Source organism: Bos indicus, chromosome 24, assembly GCF_029378745.1.
Source record: "Bos indicus isolate NIAB-ARS_2022 breed Sahiwal x Tharparkar chromosome 24, NIAB-ARS_B.indTharparkar_mat_pri_1.0, whole genome shotgun sequence".
In the NCBI taxonomy this organism is placed as follows: Eukaryota; Metazoa; Chordata; class Mammalia; order Artiodactyla; family Bovidae; genus Bos; species Bos indicus.
This window is the reverse complement of record NC_091783.1, coordinates 21,489,210-21,509,478: the sequence shown is the minus strand read 5'-3', so window position 1 is coordinate 21,509,478 and position 20,269 is coordinate 21,489,210. Positions and strand designations below refer to the sequence as shown.

The 20,269-nt window shown below is 40.9% G+C and overlaps 1 protein-coding gene across 8 annotated transcripts in view; it reads right to left on the bottom strand.

Moving 5' to 3' along the window:
• Positions 1–3,914: 3,914 nt before the first annotated feature.
• Positions 3,915–20,269, bottom strand: part of RPRD1A (regulation of nuclear pre-mRNA domain containing 1A) — a 78,726-nt gene continuing 62,371 nt past the window's right edge. For 2 of the 8 annotated variants that reach the window (XR_011563776.1, XM_070778743.1), the window contains one exon: positions 19,949–20,139. Coding sequence is in view for 3 of the 8 variants with exons in the window: in XM_070778743.1 (XP_070634844.1) it covers positions 20,128–20,139 (12 nt within the window). In the remaining 5 variants the exon portion in view is untranslated. Of the gene's footprint in view, positions 7,085–14,120; positions 17,578–19,948; positions 20,140–20,269 lie in introns of those variants that run through there. The other 6 variants (XR_011563775.1, XR_002183602.2, XR_011563774.1 and 3 more) reach the window with 6 other exon arrangements.

The following is a 20,269-nucleotide window of genomic DNA, read 5'->3' as shown; positions in this document are numbered from 1 at the left end:
GGGTGTAGATTGTTGTTATTTAGTTGCTAAGTCATGTCCAACTCTTTTGCAACTCCATGGACTGTAGCCCGCCAGGCTCCTCTATCCATGGGGTCTCCCAGGCAAGAATACTGGAGTAAGTTGCCATTTCCTTCTCCAGGGGATCCCCTGACCTAGGGATCAAACCTGCATTTCCTGCTCAGCAGGCCAGATTCTTTACTGCTGACAAGCCACCTGGGAGGCCAGTGTAGATACTCTGCACTGGCAGGCAGATGCACCACCACTGAGCCACCCGGGAAGCCCCCACTTGTGTGCTCTTAAAAACAAGTACAGTCTTCTGGTTAAGACTGTCGTCTTTGTGGTCTTGCCCTACAGAACCAGCCTGTGTCATTTACTGACTGTGATCTTTGGCAAATGCTTGATTTCTCTGAGTCTGTTTCATTATTTCTAAAATGAGGATAATAATAATACTTACCTCATAAAGGTGCCGTGAGGACTCCATGAGATGGTACCTAGAAGAGTGGATGGAATATTAAAAGTGCTCAAGCAATTTGTGCTATTATCATAGTTGATCAAAAAAATCTTAATATGACCACCAACAATAAAATGGCTAGATGAATAACAAGATCAAACATTACACTATGGTGGTTGCCCTTTGAACGTGTCCCACTAATGATGGATGTAGGCAAATTGTTTTTAATTATATGGACAAAGACACACTTCTTGTCTAAACTTCTTCTCTGAGCCCTTTTTTGACTAGGCCTCACCCTTGGGCTTTGTATTTGGCCTGCTTAGCCCAGTTTCAGTGGAAATCCTGCTAAGTTAGTTTAGCAAGAATTCCCCCACCCTCAGCATCTGATTTTAGTAATTTTCTGTCCACTGACCCTCTCATTTTCTGCTCCATGGCCATAAATTCCAGCTGCCTTTGGCATAGAGTTGAGCCCCAACTTTCTCCCCTATTGCAATACTCTCGATACCTGCAACAAATGTCCTGAATAAAGTCTTCCCTTCCCTTTAAACAAGTGTTAAATAATTATTTTTTCTTTAACAGTATTATCACTTGCCTAATATATCTTCAGTCTAAGTTTAGCAAGGCAATGTGGTTTTCTAACAAGTGACAGACTGACTTTGGTGACTGCTGTCTTGAGGTGGCATGTAGGTAATGGAGGTTAAGCGAAGTCTGATCTATGCATTCATTTCATGAAGTGCAGAAAATCCAAGTGGTTCAGTCTCCCAAGTTATGTCCAAGAGGTCCTTCTGGCCTCAGTTGGGTCTTCCTGTAATGGCTCTATCCACGGTTGCAAATATAAGATTTATACACACAAGCCTGTCTGGAATAATTCCAAAACATCTTTTACTTTTCTCAAGGACAGAAATTGTAGCAACATGTGTGGAAGCAACATATTCTTTCATCAACTGGGCATCCCAAAATATTAGTTATAAATCTTGGGTACAACTAGCAATTGTCATTAAAGTTAACAGACAAAAGAGTGGTACAGGTGTTCATATAGCTTTTGATATATTCAATTCAACCTGTCTTTTCAACCTTGTTTTGATATGAAATACTTAAAATTTATCTTCTCAGACCTATTAGCATTTTAGAGAACATTTTCTTACTAATTTTAATATGCAACTATACACACACAGCAAATATATATAATTTATACTATTTAAATTATGTCTTTGCATCCTTTCTTAACTTTTAAGAATGTAAAATCACCAGTTGTAGCTTCAAGTGAAAGTGTTAGTCACTTAGTCACGTCCTACTCTTTGTGACCCCATGGACTGCAGCCAGCCAGGCTCCTCTGTCCACGGGATTCTCCAGGCAAGAATACTGTAGTAGGTTGCCATTGCCTTCTCCAGGGGATCTTCCGCACCCAGGGATCAAACCTGGGTCTCATGCATTGCCGGAAGATTCTTTACTATCTGAGCCACCAGGGAAACCCTTATTCATTTCAGGTTAGTTATCCCAAAATTTCAGTCTGAACTTGGGTATTAAATATTTGTATTTGGGGTTTGGGGCTTCAATATCTTGGAATTAGAGTGTGTGGATCTAAATAATTCTCCCTGCAATTACTAGCTAGCTCTAGTACCTGCTGCTTTTTCTCATATACCCTCAGGGAACACTGGGCTTCCCAGGTGGTGCTAAAGGTAAAAAACCCACCTGCCAATCAAGGAGACCTAGGAGACGGGGTTCGATCCCTGGTTCAGGAAGATCCCCTGAGTAGGGCACGGCAACTCACTCCAGGATTCTTGCCTGGAAAACTGCATGGACAGAGGAGCCTAGAGGGCTACAGTCCACAGGGTCACAAAGAGTTGGACACAACTGAAGTGACTTAGCATGCATGCAAACACCAGGCAGGATTCCTGGTATTTAAATATAACTATATAATTAATAAAAAGAGACAAATAAAAGTTGTCTAGGTAGGTCTAAAATTTAGCTTTTTAATTTTGTGGTCAAAAGCAGGAGTATTTAAACATCTAACTTAGAGAAAGAAGTTCCCTTGTGGCCTAGTGCTGCCATGACCCAAATTTAATCCCTGGTCAAGGAACTGAGATCCTGCAAGTCATGTGGCATGGCCAAAAAATAAAATCTAATTTGGACTTCTGAGTTTTGGGGAGTTCACACTCCTCCACTAAGATTCCAGTAAGTGTTGTGTTATTTCCTCATATCAATTAAGTATGAATTACATTTCCCTGAGCTTCAAATATCTCTAAGGTGCAGTATCTTATCTAGGATTAGTCCTCATTAGAGATTATGGTCTATCTAAAATATTGCTGGCATACCAATTCTATTCTAAAGAATTAATCAAGTTTCTAACCATAGTCTCATACATGCACATCAATATGCTAATACTGTCTTTAGGCACTTCCTGGAAAACTACAGTACCTAAATTCTGACAAGAGAAAAACACTTAGACCAGTAAGCCTTTGAAACCTGAGGTTATCAAACCTGGGGAAGTTTCATCATCTTGATAGTATTATTTATTTGGCTTTGCTGGGTCTTCGTTGCTGCTTGGGCTTTTCTCTAGTTGCAAAGAGGGGCTGCTCTCTAGTTGCGGTGCTTCTCTTGCTATGGAGCATGGGCTCTCGGGCGTACGGGCTTCAGCAGCTGCAGCACACAGGCTCAGTAGTTGCGGCTCCCAGGCTCTAGAGCACAGGCTCAACAGCTGTGGTGTATGGGGTTAGCTGCTCCATGGCATGTGGGATCTTTCCAGATCAGGGACTGAACTCGCGTCTCCTGCACTGGCAGGCGGGACCTTAACCACTGAACCCCCAGGTGTGTGTGTCTATGTGTGTTAGCCGCCCAGTCATGTCAGATTCTGTAAGACCCCATGGACTGTAGCCCACCAGGTTCCTCTGTCCATGGGATCCTCCAGGCCAGAGTGCTGGAGTGGGTTGCCAGTTCCTTCTCCAGGGGATTTTCCTGCACCCAGGGATTGAACCTGAGACTTCCACATTGCATCACCAGGGAAGCCCCATAACCTCAGTTATATATGTAAGCCATTAAGCTCTTGTAGGGGAATCATTAAACTTCAATAAAAGCAGGAAAATATAGTACAGTCCCACAAATTAGTGCTTAGGTTAAGCTAGGAACAGAACCCTCACTTGAGTGTGTATCTTACAGGTCCCGGTCTGAGAGACACAGCCAAAGCTGGGTGATGGATGCTCTTCCAAGGAGGATTCATATATTTCACCTTAGTCAGTACACAGTTCTCGCTGTTGCCTCAAATCTTTACAGTCAGAAATGGCATTCCTCAAATTATGTGGTTAAACAAACTAGCTGCTGCATTTACCAAAAACTAAATCTAGCTAGTTAGCAGCAAGAATGAGTAGCACAGTCCTTGGTCTGCAGTCTGACCATCTCTCCCCATCAGACAGTCAATATCAGTCATGATGACGACAGAGTGAAAGAAATCAGACTGCACACCATGTTTCATTTTTATCTGCTAGGATCTTTATTTTACCGGTCCATAGTCTGACAATTGTTGCAAGTGAGTTCAGATACAGTCAGGTTTTATGAAACTAAACATCATGTTCTAACCATTGCATTTCCAACAACATAAGTAGAATAAAAAACTGCATCACTTTTTTGCCACAGAGAAGAGAAACGTGTGTACACACACATACATGCACACATACATACATACATACATACAGCTGTGGCATGGGGTAGTGGTGAAGGGCAAGGAACAATTCTCAAGACAGCTTGTGTTGTCTAGCCCATGCAGCAGGTAGCACATGCCTGAAATCAGGTTTTTCCTTAAAACCTTACCCTTCTTTCCAAAAGACCTACTCTAAAGTTAGTCATATTATTCAATATGAGTAACATTTAATGCCTTCAGATTTCCATTGAGCAAAATGTTTATATACAGTATTTCATTTAATTTTCATTTAATCCATCAGTGTTGTTGACATACAGGTAAAAAACACATTAAAAAAATCTTTTTCATTGTTTGATGCATGGTGAGCTGACAGAGATAAAGTCAAATGTCATTCCTCTTTTCTATAATGCTCTTTCCAAGGACTTCCCTGGTGGTCCAGTGGTGCAGAATCTGCCTGCCAGTGCAGGATGCTGCTGCTGCTGCTAAGTCACCTCAGTCGCGTCCGACTCTGTGCGACCCCATAGACGGCAGCCCACCAGGCTCCCCCGTCCCTGGGATTCTCCAGGCAAGAACAATGGAGTGGGTTGCCATTTCCTTCTCCAACGCATAAAAGTGAAAAGTGAAAGTGAAGTCTCCCAGTCGTGTCTGACTCTTCGAGACCCCATAGACGGCAGCCCACCAGGCTCCCCCATCCCTGGGATTCTCCAGGCAAGAACACTGGAGTGGGTTGCCATTTCCTTCTCCAATGCATGAAAGTGAAACAGAAGTCACTCAGTCATATCCGACTCTTCGCGACCCCATGGACTGCAGCCCACCAGGCTCCCCCGTCCATGGGGTTTTCCAGGCAAGAGTACTGGAGTGGGGTGCCATTGCCTTCTCTGCAGGTGCAGGATACACGGGTTTAACCCCTGGTCCAGGATCTAAGACCCCACATGCTGTGGGGCAACTAAGGCCACGCACCACAACTAATGAGCCTGCACACTCTAGAGCCCGTGCTCTGCAACAGGAGAAGCCACCACCACGAGGAGCCTGCACAGCACAACTGAACGGTGGTCCCCACTTGCAGCAGCTAGAGAAAAGCCCACGGGCAGCAACCAAGACCCAGCACAGCCAAAAATAAAATTTAAAAAAAAAAAAAAAAATTTTTTTTTTAAAGCTCTAGCCTAGACCAATGGATAAAGAAGCTGTGGTACATATATACAATGGAATATTATTCAGCCATAAAAAGGAATGCACTTGAGTCAGTTCTAATGAGGTGGATAAGTGAAATAAGGCAGAAAGAGAAATATAAACATCATATACTGATGCATATACATGAAATCCAGGAAAGATGACACTGATGAGTTTATTTTCAGGGCAGCAGTGGAGAAACAGATATAATAACAGACCTAAGGACATGGGGGGAGAGGTGGAGGGAGAGGGTGAGATGTATGGGGAGAGTAACATGTAAGTTTACAGTACCATATGTAAAATAGATAGCCAGTGGGAATTTGCTGTGTGACTCAGGAAACTCAAACAGGGGCTCTGTGACAAGAAGGGTGAGATGGGGAGGGAAATGGCAGGGAGGTTTGGGAGGGCGGGGACATGGGTGCACCTATGGCTGATTCTTGTTGACATCTGACAGAAGACAACAAAATTCTGTAAAGCAATTATCCTTCAATTAAAAAATTAAGTGGCCAAAAAGAAAACAAAGCTCTATCCAACTGTTCCCCACAGACATCGAAACCGTTCTTTTCTCAGTGTTGCACATTTTTTCATACCACTTGCATAGAATTGATGACGTTGTAATATAGTCAGTATCTGCTTCCCACATTAGAACTGAGTTCTGTAAGGGCAGAGGTGCAGCTCACTCATGCTTGAATTCTCTCAGCTTCCGGTATGGTAACTACCACATATTAAAGGCTCAACATATTCATTCAAAACCAACAGAAACTACATTTACTATATGAAATGGAAAGGAGGCATTTGCTTAGACACCATGTGTGCCTGTACTTAGTCACTCAGTCATGTCTGACTCTTTGCGACCACCAGACTCCCCTGTCCATGGGATTTCTCGGACAAGAATACTGGAGTGGGTTGCCATGCCCTTCTCCACGGGATCTTCCCAACACCATGCACCACTATTAACTGGGCTTCTGACAGCTTAGGTCAATACAATCTTGAAAAGCTGAAATGGGAATTCTGGATTGGGAAGCTATGGTTTTCTTGGAAAACTATAAACTCTGAGACTATCTTCCTCTTTCTGGTCACTACAGTTCAGTTGGCACCATTTTTGAAACTGTAAAGAGCTCATTAGACTTTTCACCTAAATAGCAAAGAAATGTATTTCAATTCCTGTTCCAACTCCAGTCAACTGGTGATGGCTGCCTGGAGCTCTGATTTTTGAGGACACATTCAGGCTTCATAGAATTAAAGATATTTGCCATAAAAAAGAGACAGCAACCCATGGGCAGAAGGGCATGTATGACATACATGTGTCGTCCCTGCTCTAAAGGAAACACGGCATGGATTCAGACAAACGGCATACTTGCAGAGTTCCGGGATAAAACTACTCTCCAGCCTGAGAAGAACTGAAGATGATACAATTTTGACTTCACGGCTGAATTTTGTTGGCTCTTGACGCTATGTCTTTCTAGAAAGTAAGTGCTTAGTCTTTTTTATCTGAAGACCTCTGCAAATAACTACTGACAGTTTCATCCTTTAGAAAAGTACAATGTGCAGAAGCATTCTGCTGCTAAGTCGCTTCAGTCGTGTCCGACTCTGTGTGACCCCATAGACGGCAGCCCACCAGGCTCCGCCGTCCCTGGGATTCTCCAGGCAAGAACAGTGGAGTGGGTTGCCACTGCCTTCTCCAATGCATGAAAGTAAAACAGAAGTCGCTCAGTCATATCCGACTCTTCGAGACCCCATGGACTGCAGCCCACCAGGCTCCTCCGTCCATGGGATTTTCCAGGCAAGAGTACTGGAGTGGGTTGCCGTGGCCTTCTCCTAGAAGCATTCTAGGACAACATAAAATACAAATCACAATTTCATTAAGTAGCATACAATGAAAGAAGTCTATATATCCTTAACATTGTATCAATAAATAAGATTTCTAGTACAGTACCCAAAAAACTCTACACACTGCTATCATATCCATGTAATGCACTGAGTAATGTAACAAAAACGGAAACCAATGTTCATAAACAAAAATGAAGGGCTTCCCTATCAGTCCAGTGGTTAAGACTCTGTGCTTCCACTGAGTGGGGCATGAGTTCTATCCCTGGTTGGGGAACTATTATAATGAAATCCCACAAGCTGTGCAGCATGCTCAAAAATAAACGCAAATATGGAAGAGTAATAAATTGCCAACATCTGCTCGATCATCGAAAAAGCAAGAGAGTTCCAGAAAAACATCTATTTCTACTTTATTGACTATGCCAAAGCCTTTGACTGTGTGGATCACAATAAACTGTGGAAAATTCTGAAAGAGAAGGGAATACCAGACTACCTGACCTGCCTCTTGAGAAACCTGTATGCAGATCAGGAAGCAACAGTTAGAACTGGACATGGAACAACAGACTAGTTCCAGATAGGAAAAGGAGTACATCAAGGCTGTACATTGTCACCCTGCTTATTTACCTGATATGCAGAGCACATCATGAGAAACACTGGGCTGGAGGAAGCACAAGCTGGAATCAAGATTGCTGGGAGAAATATCAATAATCTCAGATATGCAGATGACGCCACTCTTACGGCAGAAGTGAAGAGCTAAAGAGCCTCTTAATGAAAGTGAAAGAGGAGAGTGAAAAAGTTGGCTTAAAGCTCAACATTCAGAAAACGAAGATCATGGCATCTGGTCCCATCACTTCATGGGAAATAGATGGGGATACAGTGCAAACAGTGGCTGACTCTATTTTTCTGGGCTCCAAAATCACTGCATATGGTGACCGCAGCCATGAAATTAAAAGATGCTTACTCCTTGGAAGGAAAGTTATGACCAACCTTTTCAATAGCATATTGAAAAGCAGAGACATTACTTTGTCAACAAAGGTCCATTTAGTCAAGGCTATGGTTTTTCCAGTGGTCATGTATGGATGTGAGAGTTGGACTATAAAGAAAGCTGAGCACCAAAAAATTGATGCTTTTGAACTGTGGTGTTGGAGAAGACTCTTGAGAGTCCCTTGGACTCCAAGGAGATCCAACCAGTCCATCCTAATGGAAATCAGTTCTGAATATTCACTGGAAGGACTGATGTTGAAGCTGAAACTCCAATACTTTGGCCACCTGATGTGAAGAACTGACTCATTTGAAGACCCTGATTCTGGGAAAGATTGAGGGCAGGAGGAGAAGGGGACGATAGAGGACGAGATGGTTGGATAGCATCACCTACTCAATGGACATGGATTTGGGTGGACTCTGGGAGCTGGTGATGGACAGGGAGGCCTGGCGTGCTGGGGTTCATGGGGTCGCAAAGAGTTGGACACAACTGAGTGACTGAACTGAACTGAATGTTTGTTTTTTTTTTTGGTTTTGTGTGCAGCTGTTTTATTCACATCTATATCCCCAAGCCTAGAAATAACACAGAGTATTATGTTTAATGCATATTTGTTAAATGAATAAATTAACTATTAGATTTTTCTCATTTCCAAATTTTCTCATATTCTCCAATCTTACTCTTTTCCAACACAGCTATCTGGCTTATGTCTTTTTTTTTTTTTTTAATTTTATTTTACAATATTGTAAAGTTTAAAAATAAAATAAAATTTGAACTGAATGTTTTAACCAAATGATGCTCAACACTGACTCTAAACTTTTTATAGTGAAAGCAACTATTTAAAATTTCTAAAATGACAGGAAATAAGCACTTGGGGAATCTCTTCATTGTATCTAACCTAATTAAAGTATTCAAAAGTAATTATTAATCTGCAAAACATATATCTAGTGAATATTTAAATTCATATATGACTATGCTTATGTAACTTCTGAAAATAAAATTGCTTACCTATTGCCCTGGGTTATTTGAAGTACCAACTGTTACATTATATAACTACAAGGATTTTTAAATTAATAATATGGAGCTTTTTAAAAAACACTTAGAAAACACTTCTTCTATATTAAAATAATTAAATTTTCTGTATATTATTTCTAAGTCATTTGTTTCAAAAAACACACTAGCCTTAAAAAAAAGATCTAAGCCATGTTATAAAACCTGGGTAAGAAAAAATTCTATTTGAACCAATCAGTTGGCTCCATCATTAGCAGTTCAATTTTTATTGGTTCCTGGTGGGAAAATTACACCCAACTAGAAAAAGAGCTTTATGCCACTTATATAGAACTTTATCATAATTGTAACTGCTGGGCTCAACAGTGGACATAAAAGCAAGACTAGAAAGAAGTTAGTCTTTCTTCCTCATGCTTTCTAAGACAGGGAAAGACTAGCAATTCTAACAGGGAGACTGCTGAGCACTAATGACTAGGCTAGGGTGTCACGCGCTATCAACTAGATAAAGGTACAAAGAACTGGACATGAAACATGCCTGAAGTGCTGCAGAGCTTAAAAGTGGAAGTGTTACTTGCTCAGTCATGTCCGACTCTTTGCAGCCCCCATGGATCATAGCCTGCCAGGCTTTTCTGTCCATAGAATGCTCCAGGCAAGAATACTGGAGTAGGTCGCCATGCTCTCCTCCAGGGGATCTTCCTGACCCAGGGATCAAACCCTCGTCTCTTACATGTCCTGCACTGCCAGGCGGGTTCTTTACCACTAGCGCCACCTGGGAAGCTCAAACACCAACTCAAAAGAACAATGAAAACTAAATTTCCCTCACTTAAGCACACTCCAGCTGCAGTCTAACAGCTCAAATCACAAAACCACAACCAAAACCACAACCACCTTATGGCAGTTTATCACCAAATTATACGAATACCTTAACAATCAAACAGCATTGTGAGCTCTCTGCTAGTAACCTGACCCCATAAAAGTACTATAAGATTTTACAACATAAATATCAAGAGCTGGAAAAAAGAGACACTAAATACTAATGTGATATTTCGAAAAAGCTGTGTATTAATATATGATTTAAACTTAAAATTTCTTAACTTGTATTTCCATAAGTAAACACAAGTTTTATTTAAAACAAATATTTCTTTGTATATTTGTTAATATGACTTTAAGATAAATCTAACTAAACAATGCAACTGAATTTTTCTAAATATATCTGAATAATAAGCCAATGGCTCTGCATAACAATTTCCCTTAAATCAAAATTTCAATTTTGTACCTTTTCCATGATGCAGAGAATTCAAATGTGAAATACATTACTTCTGAAATTCACTTCAGTCATTCCATTTTAATCAGTGATCCATTTATAAAAAGGGCAATAAAAGGACTTCCCTGGTGATCCAGTGGTTAAGAATCTGCATTGCAATGAGGGAGAAGTGGGTTGGATCCCGGGTTGGGAAGCTAAGACCCCACATGCCACGGGGCAGCTAAGCCCATGAGCCACAGGTTCTGAGTCAGCGTGCCTGTGTGCTGCAACAGAAAGACCCCGTGCAGCCAAGAAAAAGGGGCACGGGGAGGAAAATATAGTTTTTCATCTTTGATGGTATCCAGCAAGTTGAAAATAAAATCACAGGGATTTCAGTAATTCAAACGGCTAAACCTGTGGTAGTATAAACATACAAAGGGCTAGTCAGCCTTTTCGATAAGGCAGATGATGGTCGGACTCCGGACTGCATCGCTGTTTCTCCTTCACTCTACCATCCTCAGAAGCAAAGGACAAGAGATACCCTGGACAGAGAAATGAAGTAAGAAAATATGGAGAAATTTGCCAGCGTGGAGACAGGCGGTTTCCAAAATGTAGAAATAATGCAGATGAAAAGCATTTCTTGGCTTGCCAGAAAAGTGTACTATTTTACAATTGCTTTTGTTGCACCAAGTCCTTTTATTCCCTCTAAAGCTTTTCCATACTTGACAATAAAGTGCTGAGGTAAGCTGTTGACTGCCTGCAACAGTGGTACACAAAACAAGCCTGGAACTTTCGTGTGCATCAGGACTACCTAGAGGGCTTGTGTAAAGGATACACTGCTGGTCTGCAACCTCAGATTTTCCAATTCAGTAGATCTGGAGACTGAGACTTCAGCATTGTAAAGAAGTTCCCAGCTGAGGCTAATACTGCTGGCCTATGGAACTACTGGCTTGGAAGAAATATGGTAGTTTAAAAATAAAAGCACACTTTGGTCAATTCTAAAGTGTTATCATATTCCATTCCCACTAGACTGTAAACCTTTTGAGAGCAGCCATGCAGTTGAATAAACTCTGTATATCTCAAAAGATTTAATACCTTAAACACAGTAGGTATTCACTGAAATGTTGTCTAAGATAACTATCCCTACAACAGCTCATTCTAACTCTACTTTGTTGATATGAATACAAACAACTGCTTTGAAAAAAAGCAATTGGAAATCAAAGTAGGGACTTGCACAGATATTTGCACACCCATGCTTACAGATGTATTATTCACAATAGTCAAAAGACAGAAGCAATCTTACATGCTGTGCAGCACAGCCAAGAGATAAAAAATAAATAATAAGTACATAAGGTGGAATCCAGGGTCCACTGACAGATGAATGAATAAACAAAATTTGGTGTATCCATACAATGCAATATTACTGAGCCTTAAGAAGAAAGGAAATTCTGACACATGATACAACATGAATGAATCTAGAGTGAATTGTGCTAAGTTTAATGAGGTAGGCACAAAAGAACGAATATTTTATAATTCCACTTATATACCTGGGGAAGTCAGATTCATAGAGACAGTGAAATGGCTGCAAGGACTAAGGCGTTCTGTTTAACGGGTAGAGTTTTATATGCGGAAGACTTTGGAGATGTTTTAAAGGCGGGTGGTGCTGATGGCTGCACAATAATGTTACTCATCAATGTATTTCCTGCCAGAGCACACTTTAAAATGGTGAATTTTATGTTACGTTTGACCTCAGTGAAAACAACACAAGACAACTGGGTGTCATAGCTTTTCGTAAGCGCCCCTTCTTCAGCAGTGCTTCCAGTTAGGATGTTTCTTTTTAATTTGAATGTTTGCATCATAACTTCACATTATGCAAAATGCGATATGTGATGGTGGAGCTGCTACACAATGTATCAACTTAACAGGCAGCATCGTGTGGTAGTTCAGAAGCATAGGCTCAGAGTCAAACTTGGAGCTGGGTCTGAATCCCAGCTTCACCATTTGACTTGTTCGGGGTCTGCATCTTAGGCTTCTCCATGGGCTTCCCTGGTAGCTCAGCTGGTAAAGAATCTGCCTGCAATGCAGGAGACCTGGGTTCAATTCCTGGGTTGGGAAGATCCACTGGAGAAGGGATAGGCGACACACTCCAGTATTCTTGGCTTTCTCTTGTGACTCAACTGGTAAAGAAGCCACCTGCAATGCAGGAGACCTGGGTTCGATCCCTGGGTTAGGAAGATCTCCTGGAGAAGGGAACAGCTACCCACTCCAGTATTCTGGCCTGGAGAGAAATTCCATGGACTCTATAGTCCATGGGGTTGTAAAGAGTCAGACACGACTGAGCAACTTGCACTCACTTTAGCTTCTCCATAGGTAAAACTGGAGTAATCAGAGCCATCTATCACAAAACTTATGTGAAGTGCTTACAGCAGTCCTGGTGTATAGTAAGTAACATATATGTGAGACCTACCATCAGTGTGTTATAGACCATAATTTGCTCAGTAGGGCACTGTTTCCCAAAGCGCAGTCAAGAATTACCTGCATCAGAATCATCACGTAGCTCATTTAAAATGCTGATTTCCAGGTCTATCCCAAATCTTCCAAACAGAATCTCTGGATAGAAGTTCCCCTATATAAAACCTACTGCCACAGGGGGAAATAGTGGAATGGCAACGGGAAGCCCCCGAATTCAGATAAAGTGACCAGAGGCCATCTAGGGGTGGGGAGCCAGGGGCACTGGCCTAAGAACTAGCTCTCTCAAACTTCTAGATGGTAAAATCACAGAGAATTCTGATCCAGGAGGTATGTGCCCTTCCTGCAAATGTCCCAAGAGAGACTTATGAAAGTTTAGCAAACAGTGCCCTAGAGATTCCTTAAGATTTCTAGTATTTTCCAGTTCTGCTTTAAATGTGGCAAGAGGACCTGTACTCCAGAGAGTTCAAGGTACTGTAAGTGAATCTGCTGATTCAAAGGCACTTAAGACTGTGCAGCAGGTCATAAAAGAAGATGCAGTTTCATTCTCTGCCCAAAGAACTTGTTACATAATGAACTGTAAAACCCATACTCTTATTATTACTTGGAATTGCATGGAATTACCTGGAATTTTAAGTCACCACGCAAGTCACAAACTTTAAAGCTGGTTTAGAGCAATGGTTGTCAAACTCAGTGGCATCAGCATCAAATTGTTAGGAATGTAATCCTAACCTTACCCCAGTACCTCTGAGGGTGGAGCCCCGCAATCTGTAGTTTAATAAGCCCTCCAGGTGCTACTGATGTTCGCTCAAGTTTGGTTCTCACTGACCAAGCAACTGGAATTTCCTTTGGCAGTTTCTCCACCATCAGATCACATCAGATCAGATCAGTCGCTCAGTTGTGTCCGACTCTTTGTGACCCCATGAATCGCAGCATGCCAGGCCTCCCTGTCCATCACCAACTCCCAGAGTTCACTCAGACTCACGTCCATCGAGTCAGTGATGCCATCCAGCCATCTCATTCTCTGTCATCTCCTTCTCCTCCTGCCCCCAATCCCTCCCAGCATCAGAGTCTTTTCCAATGAGTCAACTCTTCGCATGAGGTGGCCAAAGTACTGGAGTTTCAGCTTTAGCATCATTCCTTCCAAAGAAATCCCAGGGCTGATCTCCTTCAGAATGGACTGGTTGGATCTCCGTGCAGTCCAAGGGACTCTTAAGAGTCTTCTCCACCATACCACTGCTGAATACTTCCAGCACTTTCCTTCCCTCCCGGTCCATCCTCATCTCCCCTCCTCACCCCATATCCACCTGAGCAAATACACAAAAATGATCTGCACATCTCAAAAAGAACGTAAAACTTTATTAAGAACATCTTATATTGTCATCAGATACAAGCAAAGAAAAGGGGGTAAAGAAACAGGGAGACTTCATCTTCCCATGTGCTACTGCCACCTCAGAACAGACTCGTGTGGATGGCTGGAATTACAGATAGCAACAAACGCTCTGTATAAATAAATTCAGTAAGTAACACAATGCTCCCTTTCTATACAGAGAAGAACTGAGTTTACACTTTAAAAAGCTGTGATACAGTGTAACAACTATTAAGACTGCCACTTAGAAGCTACTTCTTAATAGAATACAAAGCAGTTTAGTAGCTTTATTTCATATAAATTTTTTGAATGGAAAATTCAGAAAGGACAGTCTAACTTTCCTAATTAATTTGTACTTTTGAGAGCTTTCTTTCTGAAGATTTCTCAGAACAGTTCAATAATAATAGATGAGTTGCTCATCTACAATGACAACCAACAACCTGGTTTTAATTTTGCAAATCAAGATGACCAGGTCATCTCAGCTTTTGCTGATCCTGAAAGAGTTCTTATAGAAAAACCCTGATTCAGAGTGCATGTGAGATGAGGTACCAAAATAGCTGCACCTGGACTGGTTTTCCTAGAAGGGGAGGTTGGCTATTGAGCACAGCTGATTTTCCCAGACTCCCAGGCTCCCCCATGTGGTTCTTTTACTTACTGTATTGATAGAAGGAGCAGAGGGAACACCAGGGAATCTGTTCAAATTGCCACTCCAGACAGCTCTCTGCACTGTTTGTGGAGAAAAGAGTGATGGTATCCATTCAAACCAAATATGCCTACTGCAAGTATGGTGACATGCTTTTCTCTTGAGGGGCCAGGCCAAGCTGCACTCAAAATGCATGATTTGCCTCACGTACACAGTGAAGAAAATGTTCATGATTTAGAATTTGGTATTAGAGTACCCCCAGCTAACCCAGCTAAAGTTTCTTGAGAAATTTTAGTCCCCCTTTTAAAAAGGAAGGCTATTTACTGCTAAGGCTTACCACATTAACTATCAAGACTTCTAAAGCAGACCATATCATTTGTGTTCATGGTCAGTGAATTAACCAACAACTGAAAGCTTGTGAAGACTTGGTCAAAGGGGAAAACCGGGGGTAGGATTCAGGTTGAGTACAATCACTTACCACAAATTGCATCAAGCTCTTTAAAAAAAATAATGCATTTTTATAATAAATATTTAGAGCAGATACTGGCATTAAAATCAGTATCTAAACCAGAAGTCTTTCTTAAATGGTGAAAATATTTCAACAAACTTCTAGTAGGTTTCAAATCTTCCCAGGAGTACATAGTTTATAAATTAGTATTAAATGGAAAACAAAAATGTATTTTGAATAAGTCACCACTTTAGTAGCTCATAAATAAGGTCAAGATGCTAAAAAATAAGTCAATATACAAGTTTTGTTTTCACTTTAACAAAGTGGCATGCTTCTGTAACAGGTATAACCAGGTTTCGATAATCGTGCATTTGCCACACCCTCCACCCCACGCTGAGTCTTCTCCTTACGCAGCCTACACCTAGGGACAGAGGCACACAAGACAGAGAGGCACCCCAATGTCTAAGTCTGGCTGCTACACACCATTTCCTTAGTGCAGAGTGATGTTACAAATGCTGGTCAGGGTCTACTACTCGTAATTTGTCAACCACATTACAAGTTCAGTACATTCATGGTTAAGTGGATTAGGTTCCTGGGTGAGCTCTCTATGGGAGTGTTCACAGGGAACCTAATTACTACTGTTCCTGTGGAAAAATGTGCCCCGAGTCCCAAAAGTTGACTAAAAACCTTTGGAATATAAGCCATGTATGGGTGGGAACTACGTGTGTCTGTTTTGGAGAGGCCAAACCGTTCAAAGCACCGTTCTGAAAACTACTGGCTGCTAAAATGAAATACTGGCTTTCTCCTTCACATATAGTAAATTCACTTTGACTATAATTTCTAATACTGAGAAAGAGTGAAGCCATTCAGACTAGTGAGACATAACTGACCTGTGGGATTTAAAAAGCTGTTTTATTGACTAAGATGAATCTTCTTACAACAAAAAGAAAAATGTCTAATATGTAATGAATGAAAAAAAATGTTTATCCTAAGTAATCACTGAGTACAAAATCCACAGCTTAACAGTGTGATTTAAAGAGAAAGCAGGAGAGCATGCAATTGCTCTAACACAGGGTTAGAAATAAAAGGTAAAAGTACATTTGTTTTGGTAATTCTAAATATACAAATATAATATTTACCATATCTACCCTGTAGTGTAGGACTGCTTAATTCCCATTTATACGTAATTCAAAAACCTTAAGGAAACATTAAAAATGTTCCAGGCAACTTTACTGAACATTAATGAATATTGAGTTCATGAGATATTAGAGCTAAAAATACTACTGTTTTTAAAAGTTAAATGGCTAAGAGAATATTAAGGTACCATTATTTTACTCTTCTTTTAATCCCACAGATGGCTTTTTATGTTAAAGGGATCAATTATGTTAAAAGGAGCTTGATTTGACAAACAGAGATTCCAGAATCAGAGTTGTTCTCTTGGTACAATGTCAATTTTTTTTTAAACATTTCCAAAAGCATTTTCATAGCTATCTACCTAAATAACTCTAAACAGCTTTTAATCAAGGGGTCCCTATATAACACTCCTTTTATCCTACACTGTGGCTGTTGGGATGAAACACCTGTTGTGGAAAAGTTCTCTAGGTTCTGATCTGACCCTCAAAACAACATCCATTTTTAGTATTAAATGACCGACCTCTGGGGAATAAGGAATCTAAAGTGTTGAGAGGCACAGAACTGATGTTTTGGTTGAGGAGAAGGGTGAAAATCAAGTTGAAACACCTAGTCCCTTCTACAATCAAGTCCTAACTATACCATAATAAAGTCTCAACCAACCTGATTAGTTCTTACCCTTTAGGAATCACATACTATACACTGATTAGATACTGAAGAAAATAAAGAAAAACATTTGAAAATACATGAAGAAATAGAAACATGGAAATTTCTCACAAGGCCCTGGATCAAAAAAATTTACAAAAAGATCTTTTGAAAATAATCACTACTTGTGAGCTTAATACACATAGATTCACTTTGTTTAAACTAAGTCATGTTAACTTACCAATAAAATAGTAAACAAACCAACATTTTAAACAATTTTATAAATTACCTGTCATTTCTTTTTGTTAATGTCACTCTCTCAACAATATACAAAAATAACACTACAGCACTATCCACCTAACCTGTCTCCATCTCTTGCAAAGTCCTGGGCCCTGGAAAGAGACTGGTCATCAATCTTCACTGTAGATGTCCCCCGCAAAGGGCAGGTGCATGTGGCTGCCAGTGACATTGGGCAATCGAGATAAGTCCGGCAGGCTCTGGATCCGGGACCTGAGTTCTTTGCGTACCAGGGAAACTCTGGCTAACTTGCGCTTGTATTCCTGTAACATCAAACCACTCTCATTAGCACTGTGGGAGTTCAGAAAGGAGCTATCTAGCTTATCCAGCTAATGCTCTGCAGAAAATCTGATAAAGCACTCAGTTTATGCTGAAAAACAAGATTATGTAAGCCTTAGGACCAAAAGAGGGATTTGGGAAATACTCAAGTAGGGAAACTCATTCTTAGGAAAAACTACAGTCTTAAGTTGCTGCTTCACACCTGTAAAAAGAAGACTAACATATTAATGTATCAATATTTAACTGAAGCATATAGAATTCTCAGGTATACCGGGGCAAGGATAAGAAAAAGTATATATTTATTTCCACAAGCTTAAAATAAAATTTAGCAGTGTTTCTGACTATAAATGTTGGCAAAAAACCACAGGAGTATTATCAGTATCTTTGAGTTTATCTCGAATAGAAACCAGATGCTTCATTATTACATCATAGTTTTTCACATTTATCACTACTTTGAAATAATTAGACCGACTGCTAGTGTTACTTAATTTATCAGTAAAGAAGCATGTATTACTGTTCAAGTTTTATTACTTCAATAACTATTTCAATATAACTTTTTTCTATTGTAATGTTATGCATTTTATTTTCTACATTTAAAGTATTTAACTTGAGAAGGGGTCCAAGGCTTCATAGGCTCACCAAAGGATCTCAATGGCACAAAAGGAAAAAAACTTAGGAAACCCTGCAAACAGCAGCCTAAGGTGTCAGACTAGAAACCAATAAAGATCATGTTTGGCTTAGGGGGAACAGGCCATTCTCTGTAGTGGAAATATCTTTTATTAATAACTGAAGCTTTCAGACTTCAACCAGGACAGAGGAACCTTCTTTTTCCATCACCTAGTACAGGCAGAGTGTGAAGAGGGGAAATCAAAAAGTTGACTATTATTTCCTCTATAAAGACTAGAAACTTTTCCTCCCTCTGACCAAGGGTTAGCTCACCAAGACAGAGCAGGTGAGTGAGCTTTCATCTGGGGTAGAAGGCCTATCCACAAGGAGCCCCTTTTTATTTCTCAATTCTGACTAAATCTCCTAGGAAATTTTTGGAGAAACAGAATTCTCAAAAGAACACCAGCCTCATCAACCATCTATTAAATGAGAACCTCTGGAAGCAGGTCCAGAGCTCTTGTATTTTGTAAAAGCTCCCCCAAAGGATGCTAATACACGAGCCACTTCTCTACAGGTTTTGTCTAAAAATGAAATCAGGGAAGCTTCTCTGAATTACTAAGTCCCCTCTTTTAAAGAACCACCATTAATATGCCTGGGGAAAGGAATCTGTCAGAATTACTATATCCCAACCACTCTAAGGCAATGGGGGAAACAGGGTTTCTGAAGTACACTGGGGAAGTGAGCACCCTGGCAGACAAAGCCAACGAGGTTGAAAGCTGGGCATGTTGTAGGACAGCTTTGGACACAAAAGAGAGGTGTCGATTCTTGCCGTGTCTGCCTGTCCTTGCACTTTTAATCCATCATGAAGGTCAAGGTTGAGTAAGGGAATTTAATATCTAAAACCTCAAGGTTAAGACTTTCCTGTTCCCTTTTCCCCTTTGCCAGTGACACTGGCACAGCAGGTAGGTTTCAGTACAGCAGCTCTGAATGGCACACAGAAAAGCAGCAAGGTGCTCATTCTAGATACACACTTTTCAGTCCATACACATCTCCGCACTTCGCACACGTCCTCAGAATACTCTGGTGGGGGCAGGGGCAAACACATACCTCCATCTGTCCCATCTGTGTGCATGCTCAGTGGCCTCAGTTGTCTCTGACTCTTTGCGACCCCATGGCAGGCTTCTGTCCATGGGATTTCCCAGCAAGAATACTGGACTGGGTTGCCATGCCCTCCTCCAGATCTTCCTCACCCAGGGATAGAACCCACGGCTCCTACGTCTCCTGCATAGCAGGAAGATTCTTTACCACTGAGCTACTGGGGAAGCCCCCATCTGTCCGTTTGTACTAAATCATTCTTTAATAAATAACACCTAAAGTACTCCAAGGCTAGCACGATAGATTCAGATGCTGTTTAAACATGCACAGAAGTAATTACTCTGCTCCTCTTGAGGCTAGATGTCCTGAGAAGTCTCATGTGCCTTTAGTGATCATTACTGCCCATCCTAATTTCAAGTTTCTAGCAACCACACAGGCTGTTCTTCAGTTATTAAGATTTATCTTAATCCTTTGATTCAGGCAACCCACTCCAGTACTCTTGCCTGGAAAATCCCATGGATGGAGGAGCCTGGTAGGCTACCGTCTATGGGGTCGTAAAGAGTCAGACACAACTGGGCGACTTCACTTTTACTTTCATGGCAATTAAAAGCCCTCTACCAACTGGTGACACTGCATACAAAAAACTGGTAAACATAAACAAAAGCTGCCCTTTATTGGATGTCCACTGATACACCAGGCATTAAAAAAAGAACTCATTTCATCCTCTCAGTAATCCTGTGAGAAGACTGATTATCCTTCACAAACAGTAAAAATCAGGCTTTCCTCAATTAGGAACAAAAGTAGTAACCAAAAATTTTCTTCTACTGTCAGAATCAGACTTTCATCTGAAAGACAAAAGATTTAAGAAGTTGTGGTTAACCATCTGATGTTAGCTTGAAGAAAAAACCGACGAAATCTGATTAACTACCCAACTCTATGATCCAGGGCACAGTTCGAAAGGTCTTAAATTGCCTC